At 43.7% G+C, this 12,109-nt stretch overlaps 1 protein-coding gene across 5 annotated transcripts in view; it reads right to left on the reverse strand.

Moving 5' to 3' along the window:
- iqsec3b (IQ motif and Sec7 domain ArfGEF 3b) overlaps positions 1-12,109 on the reverse strand; it is a 38,326-nt gene that overhangs the window by 19,909 nt on the left and 6,308 nt on the right. For 4 of the 5 annotated variants that reach the window (XM_074633080.1, XM_074633082.1, XM_074633084.1 and 1 more), the window contains exons 2-6: positions 11,600-11,674; positions 4,475-4,592; positions 2,923-3,330; positions 1,307-2,019; positions 467-628 (exon numbers count right to left, since the gene is read on the reverse strand). In XM_074633080.1, coding sequence (XP_074489181.1) covers positions 467-628; positions 1,307-2,019; positions 2,923-3,330; positions 4,475-4,592; positions 11,600-11,674 — 1,476 coding nt within the window. The remainder of the gene's footprint in view (positions 1-466; positions 629-1,306; positions 2,020-2,922; positions 3,331-4,474; positions 4,593-11,599; positions 11,675-12,109) is intronic. The other variant, XM_074633081.1, reaches the window with a different exon arrangement.

Consider the following 12,109-nt stretch of genomic DNA (forward strand, 5'->3'; position numbering starts at 1 on the left):
TATAACCAGTAGTTACAATTAAAAAACAAACTTTATGAAGAGTGTCTTATTAGAAAGTATGAAGTTATTTTTAACCTTTGTTTAAGTCACTCCATGAGAACCAAGTAAACTGATGAAGACCATGAAATGCCTGTTGAAAGCTGAAAAAAGAACCAGCTAGTAAGTGGAGTGAGATTATTTTGTAAAACATTAATACATTCATTAGGAAATTCAAAGGGATTTGAATCTGATGACTGGGTTCATTACAGGAAACCTAACCATGTCTATAGACCGTTTCAACGGACTTGCTACAGGCAACAGCTTGGGTCCATGTTTACTTCCTGTCAGCTCATGTCCTTCATATATACTACAACTGTGACACATCTGGAGTGTTTACGTTCACAGTACAACTGTGAAATGGTCTATATGTCTGTGTGTGATGTGTATAGGCCTATTATGTCGGCATATATAAATGATGAGGACTCACTCAAGGACATCTCTGTTGAATTGCAGCTTGCTGTTCCCCAAGAACTCTCCGATCATCTGTCTGCTCAGGCCCTTCCTCTGCAGCAGGAAGTGAGCCACTCCGATGGCCGTGTCCGGGACGAAACCACGCGTGATCAGAAAGTGGATGCCTCTCTCTGGGTTCCTGCCCACAGATAGCCAACAGCAGAAAAGCCAATAATGGTAAGCGTTAAACAGCGTGTGTGCGAGATGTATTTGTGCGTTCAAGCAGATAGGTGTGCAGGCCTGAGTGAGAAAGGAAATGTGTAACGCTGCATTTAAGAGAAAGGGTGCTTAATGTGTGTGTGTGAGAGAGAGGAAGCACAAAGAGAAAGAGAGAAAGGAGGAGTGCATTCATGCGCAAAAGCTGTTAGCTCTGGACTTCTAGATCAGACCCACTGTCACTGATGCATATGAGTTAATTTACTTTAATTTGTATTAACTAATAATACGTGCAGGCCAACCGTGGGCTCTATTAATAGAAACTGAGAGGCTCTCGCATTGTTCATGACCTCCTTGACTGCCTCTCTTCTTCCACTGCATTCTCCCTCTTTTCTAACTCTCTCTCTCGCTTCGTCCCCCGCCCTCCTCTCTATCTCTGTTTTTTTTTTTTACACTGACATCACAAGATGGCGCTGAACACGCAGCTCCTCCCAACAATCACAAACACTAATGAACAGCTGCTTAGAGCAGTTTTGCAGGGATGTTGGTGATTTGTTAGACACAACCAGTAATAAGTGTACTTTGAACCCGGAGCCAGAGGGTGCAGAAATATGTTTGCTGTGTGTGTGTTAGTGTGCGAGTGTGTTGCCGGCCCACTCACACATTGAAGAGGTTGAGTCCTATGCGGTAGAGGCGTTTGCGGTGTGTGTCTGTGGATAGAGTTGGCGAGCGGCAGGAGGCCGGATCCTGGCAGCGGTCCCTGGGCAGAGAGACGACCAGAGCCTGCAGGGCCTCGGGGCTCGGCCCCCCGGGGATCTGCTGAGGATGAGTGTAGTGGTACTGCTGGTACTGGGTGTAAATTTGAGCAGGTTGCTGGTTACACTGGGCTGAGGTGGAGATAGAGGTGGAGGTAGAAGTGGACGTGGACCCCAGTCTGTCTGAGCCGCTCTCGCCCTCAATTCCTCCTCCAGTCGGCACAGCTGAGCCCCTCCTGGATCCTGAATCAACCATTTCCAGCTCCTCACTGGGCGGAGGTGCAGGAAACTCTGGATCCTCCGCTAACTGGCCATCTCCTCCCCCAGTCATCCCGCTCTCAGAAGTCTTCCTGCTGCCCGGCTCTCCGGCGCCCGCGTTGCCCAGAGAGGAGGTGGTCGTGGTGGTGGCGGTGGAGATGGTGTAGGAGGTATTGCTGTCGATATGAACGGTGACATCCCTGAAGGCCATGAGCAACGAGCTGGCACTGCGAGGCAGACAAGCGCTCTCAGCAGCTGCACGAAGGGCCCCGGGGTCCATCAGTAGCCCTTTCCCGTCTCCACCTTCCGACAAGCTCCAACCACGAAGGGCGTCGTCAATTGACTGGGCCAAGGAATGAAGCTGCAAATATGATGATAAAAAAAACACTTCAAAACCAACGATTTAATAAGAGACATGATTCATGAGTTGAAAAGATTCTGATACCAGAGGGGTTGTTAATTGGTGGCTATTTGTAAGACTAATAAGCTAATAAGCACACCATGGCATTCAAATAAAACTGCCTATCAAGCCGGTGGGGCCAGCCAATGTAGCAGATAAATGTAGATATAAGGCCGGGTCAAGCTGCTGAGTCTTTGCCTGGGTGAGGGTAGAATTGGACAAATTAAAATCATCTGCTGGGCACCATGAATGCCATGAATGAACAAAATTTCCTGGAAATCCATCAGATAGTTGAAGTAGGTTTCTCCGTGCATCTTAATAAGGTGCTTCCCTGTTCAAGGACATTGCCATCCCTAGAGCCATGTTGCTAGCATTGCTAAAAACTATGTTAAAGTTAAGTACAAAGTGAGTTAAGTTAAGTTAAAGAGGACCTATTATGCTCATTTTCAGGTTCATACTTGTATTCTTGGTTTCTAAATTTCCGATTAATCACAATTACTCATGGATAATCATGCGATTTAATCGTGATTAAATATTTGAAGTGATTAACAGCCCTAATCACCACGTTACGGAAGAAAAGGCCTTCAAACAAGGGAATCCAAGCAAGGCGTTTCACGCAGTTCACTAGCAGTGTTTCTGTGGGGGAGAGTAAGTCCCTTTGGCGTGGACTTTGGGCTTTGTAAGTTTACAGACCGTTTACATGCACAAAAAACTATAAAACACACTAAAAGAAAGGGAAAAAGCACAAAAGCGTAATAGGTCCTCTTTAATGAAACCTTTTTCTTGATTTTTTTTTCTGGACCATTTTGCATCCCTACTTAAATTCAACTTATGGGAGCTGTAACATGAAATAAAAATGCTCACCTGTTCAGAGAAGCAGTCCTCCAGCTGTGTGAGTGTTTGTCCAGGGGATTCAGATTGGGCAGGGCCCGAGGCAGCAGCGGGACCATGAGCAGCTGCCGGGGCAAACGCAGGAGAAGGGGGCAGAGAGGTGGAGCGACACGGTGGAGGAGGAGGAGTTTTGGAGCGTAAGGGTATCTGTCCTCCTCCAGGATGCAGACTGTAACTGTGTCTCTGGGCTGCGTTCCGGTTTCGGCCTGAAGGGCTAGGATGGCGCAGGGAGATCCGGCGGGGCAACTTGCTCTCTGACAGAGAGTTACGGATCTTCTGGAAGTTTTTGCTGAGCTGGTATTGACGGAAGGCCGTCTGGATGCGACGGGCTGCCCGCCTCGCTATGAGATGGCCTCCATATTTCTGTTCCAACTCTTCTATCTGGGGAAAGGAAGGGAGTGAGGGGGAGTGAGTTTAAATATCAAACATGTTTACAAGGCTCTGAAACTCGCTGCAAGAGTCATATTGCAAAGCACACAGCAGCCGCTGAGAAATATTTATTCATCCACCAGCAGGCAAATATCATGATGCCATTTTGTGCCCATGTGTACAAAAGATCAAACGAATTTGAGTCATGAAATGCACACTCACACCTTTCTTCCTAGAAGTATCCTTCTTACTTATCTGTCCACTCTTTTAAAACTGGCGAGGGTTTATGGCATTAGAGCCAAAGTAAACATCATCTATCATCATTCAGCTGTTAATACTGGCTGAAGGGCCATGGGAAGGAGGATGGATGGGCTGTGACAAAGGTGATTTTGAGGAAAATGAATAGAAAAGTAAACACCCGCACAAGCCTATTTCTGTTCCGTTCGTTGGCAGAGCAGCTCAGCCCAAAATCTCAGCTTCCTCCAGAATTTTTGCCCTCCTATATTTCCAGCAAAAAGGGAGATGGAGGAGGGGGAGTGGGAGGCAAGGGAAGAAGAGACAGAGAGGGAGAGAAAGGAGGACAGCCACACATGTGCCTGGGTGTGTGTGTGTGTGTGTGTGTGTGTGTGTGTGTGTGTGTGTGTGTGTGTGTGTGTGTGTGTGTGTGTGTGTGTGTGTGTGTGTGTGTGTGTGTGTGTGTCTGCTGCTCACATAAGCATGCGCACTAAAAGTGCATGTGCACAAACGGAGACACACACTCGTATATAAACACACACTCACTGCAGCAGCAATAGCAGTATAGCAACAGCAGACCCTTCAGCAATTTGGTATGAGAAATAAAGACATCTCCAGCCGCCAGAAGCAGTTATTAGCTGTTACCATGACAACCTAGCATCTTTCGCGTTGCTGTCGCTGTGGCAGTGGAGTCGCTGGTGTTCGTTTTCATGTCAACACAACAGACAGAAATAGATCTGAATGGGAACCTTTTTTTGTCACAATGTCAAATGATCATCCTTCACACACTTCCTTGTGATAAAACAGGTGGAGGAGTCAGCAATCACTTGTGCTTACTGGCCTACACACACACACACACACACACACACACACACACACACACACACACACACACACACACTTGAAAAAGAAAAGGACATACCTGTTTGTTCTTGTTCTCGAGGCTGATCTCGTACTCGCTGGGTCCTTCTCTCTTGGTCCCCTCCACTTCCTGTCCACCACCAGAGGATGTACCATCCTCCAGGCTCAGCATCTGTCCACTGCCACGGAAATAAGAGCAGAAAGCCATCAGTCCTCCCTACTGACCTTGAAAAACTCTGCCGTTATCACAGTGGCAGGTCATCAACTAAGCGGAGTGTGAAGAGGTTTTATGAGGGAAACAGCAGGTGGAGAGTGATGGCTGCGTTGGCTCGGGGCGAAGGTGACTGAGTTTATGTGTCCGGTGCTATTTGGTCAGATTTGTGGCTCCAATGAAGGTTGTGAAACTCTGGATATATGACCAAGGATCCAAAATCCTTCCCTCCTTCACACCTTTAATAGTTTACTCTATAGTGGGACTGCAAGCATCAATATCTTTTTAGGGCTGTTCTCTACCAAATAATTCTTCGTCGACTAACACTCATACAACTAGAATGGCACTCGGAGAGCGCAGACCTCCGCTAACCTGCTCGAGTACGATTGTCCCCCCTCTCCGTGCAGCTTGTGCCATCAACCATGTGTATTTTTGTTTATGCTGAGATCAGCGTCATGAAGGTGTCATCAGTGACACTGCGCATGTCTTACTGCCTGTGGTGTTAATGCACAGGCTGAGCAGAGTTATTAAAAAAATTCCCGAAGCCGGATCATGATCCAGATCGCCACCAAAATCGAATGGATTGTTCATTGTGCCACACCCCACCCCTCCATCGCGGACTTTTGGAGTAATACCCCATGATAAACCGACAAACCAACAAACCAACAAACAAACCAGCAAACCATCAAACCAACAAACCAACAAACCAACAAACCAACAAACCAACAAACCAACCAACAAACCAGCAAACCATCAAACCAACAAACCAACAAACCAACAAAAAAAACAGCAAACCATCAAATAAACAAACCAACAAACCAACAAACCAACAAACCAACAAAAAAAACAGCAAACCATCAAATAAACAAACCAACAAACCAACAAACCAATCAACAAACCAGCAAACCAGCAAACCAACAAACCAACAAACCAACAAACAAACCAGCAAACCATCAAACCAACAAACCAACAAACCAACAAACAAACCAGTAAACCATCAAACCAACAAACCAACCAACAAACCAGTAAACCATCAAACCAACAAACCAACAAACCAACAAACCATCAAACCAACAAACCAACAAACCAACAAACCAACAAACCAACAAACCAACCAACAAACCAGCAAACCAGCAAACCAGCAAACCACCAAACCAACAAACCAACAAACCAACAAACCAACCAACAAACCAACAAACCAACAAACCAGCAAACCAACAAACCAACAAAACAGCAAACCAACAAACCAATGCCGGGGAAAACATAACCTCCTTCCTAGGCCTTCGGCCTTGGCGGAGGTCGATTAGTTGATTTAATCGTCAGATTTGTAAAACTGAGTTTCTCCACAAAGAATCATACAAAATCACCACTTTAAATCTTGTGTTTACTAGAGATGTGCTCACAAGTATCTTAGAAATGAGTCATCCAACACGAAAAAAGCACAAAAAATGAATAATTGTCTGACGAAATCTTAGTAGTGGGGCAGCTAAGCTGAAATATTCATGACAATTGTTCATTTTGCAATAAAAGCAACAAATTTGACGCACGTGTAGGTTTATATGTTATGAAAAGATATAGATATCGTGGTGCTGCAAATTTTAAATTTGAAAATGGCAGCCATTTTTCAAAAAGGCTGCCAAATAGGCACTAAATATTCCAAATTGTTGCAGAAAAGACATTTTTTTTATGACTCGTGATGATTTCCTAGGTGTGTTCAAGCTGATTAAATCAGATTCCCATGCTCCTTTTATTTGTTTTTCGTGTTTTTCTCAGTTTAAAAGCTTTTAAAAACTACCCTTAAAAAATAAAGAGGTGATAAAAACATGTCTGTAATCTTCTGATATCTGATCTTATCAGTTTGAAGACAACTTGGAACTCATCAAGAGTCATAAAATCCCTTTTCTGCAACATTTTTGAATATTTAGTGCCTATTTGGTGGCGATTTTGAAAAACGGCTGCCATGGCCCATAGGGACAGTGCCCCACTATCTGTGTCTTTTCATAACATATAAACCTACATGTGTGCCAAATTTGTTGCTTTTTTATCGCAAGAAGCACAATTGTTATGCTTAAATGCCCTGCTATAGTCGACTAAGACCAAAACAACCAATTAGTCTACTACTACGGTCTTAGGGGGCAGCCCTAATATTTTTATTATCAATTAATCTGACATATATGCTCATCACAATTTTTCAGAGCCCAAGTTGACATGTTCAAAAACAGTCCATAAGCAAATCCCCACATTTTCAGAAGCAGAAAACAGTGAATAATTAGCATTTTCCTAAAATATTAATCAATTATCAAGAAATGTTGATGATTCATTTCCTATTAATCAACTGATCAAATGATTCCCGACCTTTTGTTTTGCTTGTAATCCCTTAATACGAAGCAATATCTCCTTGTGACCCCTCCTCAGAGGTTGCATGTCTATAAGTTGTTTCATTTGAATAATGAATTAATTAAATTTTTTAAAGACCCGCCTGAGGAGGTAAAACTGCGTAGTATTTCACAAAAACAGCACAGATTGGAGAAAAGTCTGAATGGTTGTGTGTGGCAGAATTTAATTTAATTTTGCAACTGGACAACTTGAGAGAGAGAATTTCTGAGGGCACTTTATCGTCACTCAACACCCAACAAGCTCAATTTATAGAGCAATGCTTTGATGTCAAGGAGATCTTCATTAGGCATTGCCAACTTCACACCACCAAAGCCGTGCACTGCACTCTTGGCAGATCTAAATGTGTTCGGTGTACTAACAATGTTTTGCCACGGAAATCAGCGGGATTTTGTGCACGAGACTCGGAAAGATGATGTGTTTCCATGGCAATGGCATAATTTGGATGAACATTGGAAGTTGTGATGAAAAATAACTTTCTGAGTCTCCTACATAGAAATGAGATTATGATGATTATGATAATGAGATATTTTATTTGTATTCATAATTTATTTGACAGGGACAATACATGCAGGCATTGTTTCACTTAATTAAACTGCAACCGATGCAATGTATATAGGACCTCCAGCCGTAAGTAATTTGCAGACCATGTCCCTGGTTAGGCTTTTAAGAAAAAATTAAAATACATAATACCACATCATCACATAATACAACATCGTACATTACAATCAATTTACATTGAAAGTATGTTCCCAATCAGAAATCAGTGATCACAGGTTTGGTTTAGTTTCAGCCAGTGTTTCACCTTTTCATAAACGTTTTCAGGTCAGGTTGTATTTTTATTTCTTTTGGTAGAGCATTCCAAAAAAGTATTCCTTTTACTGAAAAAGATGACTGACCAAAGGTTGTTTTGTACTTTTATACCATTTTTCTATGTTCTGCTGCTAGGATTACAGTATAAAAAATAAGTCAGTGATGTCATATAAGCGTTCAAAAACACCAGAAGCAATGCAAGACAATAATAGACAGACTATCATATCCTCAAAGTCAAACATGACTGGCAGAAAAAGTAGGAGAATAAATCAAACAAATCTGACTTCACATAAAGAATCATTTATATAATTCAGCAGCAGCTGGAGGCAAAAACAAAACAAAGATTTGAATCCGGCCTGAATCTGACTCAGAACTCAACAAAGTCGACTGTGGAGGCTGTCTCCCGGCGCTCACCCATCCTCCTCTTATAATCCCAGTCCTGTCCACAGATGGAACAATGTTCTTTTACATGACAGCATTATCCAAATTCTGTGAAAGCCATGTAAGTCTAAACAAATTGTTGCCATGACACAGCAGAAAAACGTCACTTTACCCAAATTCTGTTGTGCACAACTTCAGCTTTGATTATTTTGCTAAAATTTCGAGAAAACAAAAGTGTAGTGTGGCATCACACCACATCTAACAGATAAAAAACACTGCCATTCAGCAGCTTTTATATAGCAAGACTGATGTAAGCATAGAGTATGATCGCACCCTAAGAGGTTTTATAATGGCGTGCAATTATGAGTGTGTGTGTGTGCATGATGTTGTGTGTGCTTGTGCAATCTTTCTTCCACCCAGATAATGCTTACCGTTATAATTTTTACACAAAGGGGACTAGTGCTAAACAGGACTGGGGAGACTAAAAAGCCTGCTCATGGTTAAATAATGAGCGCATCACTAAAAGTTCCTCTTTGTTTTCTTTCATTGCTGTGAAAGCAAATAGTCTGCGTTCCTCAGCCCAAAAGTCCGATATAGGGCCAGAGACGCTCGGTCATATCTTTAAACGAGATAAAGTTAGAGGAAAAATAGAAAGAGAGAAAAAAATGGGGGGAAGAGAGTGGAACCAGAGGCTGAGATAGAAACAGAGAGGAAGATATAGAGAGAGAGGCTGTGTTGGTGTGTGCACGCTGGAGGCTGTCTCTATCAGAAACTCTATTAAAACACTGCCATGCCCCTGCGCTGCATCAGAATACATTAGAGTACATTAGAATACATTAGAGGATTTAAAAGCAAGAGTTGAGCTATTAATGCATCTGGACAGCAGAAGCCTCCATAATGATATGGCCGCTATACCTCTTCTCGCTCTCTCTCTCCCACACATGCTCACATACGGCAATAAACATACCAAACACGCACTCCCGCTCGGCCTGCATGTGTGACGTCACGGTGGAAGAGAAATGAACATCTGTCAAATCGCATCTCTCAAGGTCCCTCAGAGACTTATAGTACTGTACAGCCAGGCAACACACACACGGGAGAGAAAAGGCACGGCAGGTTATGGCTAGAGGCAGATCTCATGACATCTCTTGGGAGGTTTGCGTGCTCTGATGGATTCAGTGGATGACAGTTATTGTGCAGAGGTGGTGCAGCCACCAGACACACACACACACACACACACGCACACGCACACACACAACTTCATGTGATGATAATAATGAACTACAGCGTTACTCTGCATCTCATCATCCCAGGTGGGTGTCCACTGCTGCTGTGCCATTAGCTCATCCAATCAGGACTATGTGTGGGTGTAGATGATGATAGTTAAGTCATCAGATCAGAGAAAAGAGAGAGGGATTCCAGACAGACAGATGGTGATATTCATAAAAACAGAATGAGAGAGAGAGAGAGACTTGATAAGGAGGGATGAGATAGAAATAAACAGACAAATGAATAATGAGTAGTGATGCATGCAGAAACAAACAACACAAGGAGGGGGGGAAGATATAACAGCAGATGAAAAGGCAGAAAAAGTAGATATGACGGGGGAAAGAATTACAAAGTGCAGAGGATTAAACGATGGGAGGAATTCCAGAGGAAGGAGGGCAAACCATAATCATTGAGAAACATGGCAAAATCAGCTTTTGAGAGTTTTACAACAGCGCTTTTTGCTCATCCGAGAGAAAAGTCATGCCTTCATATATCCCACGCAAAAAAAAAATTAACTAACTCATACAACAAACAGGCAAGCTGCCCCCGCAGAAACAGACGGCAAAAGTGCCTACAGTAGATCCTCAAAGTTCTCCAGTTACTATGGTAGTGGTAGCCGTTGCGTCATTACTGGGTTGCCATGGGCGCTTTTATAGTGGCAATATCTGCTCTCTCTCTCTCTCTGTCTCTCTCTCTCTCTGTCTCTCTATATGTGAATCACCGTTGAAGCTGTAAGATCTATAGGATTGTTACGGAACACTTAACTCTCTCAGAGTAACTCCAGGCTCCATACGTCCATAAATACACCAATTCACACTGGCAATAATGTGCACGCACTAACGAGCATGATTAAAAGCCTGGGTGTGGACATGACTCATGTACGGATAGTGTGTGTATGTATACAGAGACAGGAAGTTTTCAATGGTTGAAAAAGCCTCCCGATTCGGCTCTTATACGGCCATTAAATGTGCATTATCGGCGCTATAAGATATAGATGTGGGTCATTAGGGGCCTATTACACCGACTATGTTGTAAAAATGAAAGCAAAACTTAAGAGCAACTCGCTCCAACACGTTGTAAAACTGAATGAAATGTTAAGTTTTGAACACAAATAAAAAGGCTTCTTTAAGTTTAGGCAACAAAACTACAACTTCGGTAGGTTAAAGCTGGGGACACAAGCCGACATCAAAGAACTAGCGGCGACGAAGGCCACCAGTGGTTGCGTCGCCTCACGTCACCTGTCTTGGCCAAAAAGTTGTACTCAAACACACCGCGAAGACTAAAGCGAATTGCCACTATCACTCACCACTTAGCTTCATTCCAGATGGCCATGTCGTTGGAATGATCAGATGAGATGAAGATGAAAAATGAGAAGAGCCTTCCCTGTTTTTCCTCTTGATGTTACTCGTTTGCTTGCTTTCCTCACATCCGTTTCTCTTCTCGTGCACTGATTCATTTAAGCTGAACAGCCAATCAGAGTGATTTCTTTCACCGACCAGCTCCGCAGCCGATTCAAATTCTGAATCGCCCGAAAAAACCCGGGCAGACTAGAGCTGACGGTGTGGGACACACCGAAGAAACAAGGCTGACGGACGCTCACTGACGGCCCCAAACTGTCCGACGGTCGACCGTCAGGAAGAAATGTCTTTGGAGTTAAAATACCTACGTTTCAAAAGTGAAAATGAAACTTAACACGAAGACATCTACAATTTGTTGGTTTCACACGGGATGTAAACCCCAGCCTTCTGGGTGAAAACTCTGTGTGTTGTGTCCCATCCATCGCCCCAGACCTCCATCCTATATGGAGTTTCACGCTGTCTATACTACAGTGCCTGACAACCACTTCTGCTCCAGTCAAAATTACTACGGCGCTAGAGGTCACAGTCGTGTTCTTTTATACCTTCTTTCGGTGATTTACCATGTGAATAGATAAAACCTACTAGTGGGTGTAGTAGGCCCCTATTGACCCAGACTTATGGGGCTTGTAGTGACCAATAACACTTATTTAATGGCCTGACAACAGTGTAATCGGCTGAAAGAGCACACTGCAGGAGCAAAGACTGCAGAGACAAACACAGGAATAAAAGTGTCTGTGATTGGTGTGTGACTCGGTCTTACCCGGATGAGCCGGCGGTGTCAGCCTCTGGATGTTCAGGGGCGGGGCAGCAAAACTGATGCAGCACGGTCTCGCTCCTGAAGGGCAGACGAGAGAGAGGAGGAGAGGTAAGCAAAGAGGAGAAGCAGACAGAATTGGAAGGACAGCTTTGTCATTCAGTTGTTATTGGCTGTTGCTGGATGTTTGACTTGTTTCCATATTCCTCCTTATGTTCATTCTTAGTCCAACATCCCAAAAGACCCTGAAAGGGCTCTCCTTAGACTCTTCTGGATTATTTCCATTGGTTCTGTTTACGATTTGGCAGCGATCCCGGGGTAAATACCCTATGTAGGTCAATTCAAGGCTAAGGACGCTTAGATTGAGTATGAGTATTTACAGCATGTTTGTGTGTCCGGATGTGCTTGTTTATGCCTCCTCCCCTCCACTTCATCAGATCTGTGGTGATTTAGCAGAATTCCCAAACCCGGGGAAATCTGGACAGATGGTTACTCCAGCTCTGTTTCCTGCTCCGT

The sequence above is a fragment of the Sebastes fasciatus genome, chromosome 4 (assembly GCF_043250625.1).
Source record: "Sebastes fasciatus isolate fSebFas1 chromosome 4, fSebFas1.pri, whole genome shotgun sequence".
NCBI lineage: Eukaryota > Metazoa > Chordata > Actinopteri > Perciformes > Sebastidae > Sebastes > Sebastes fasciatus.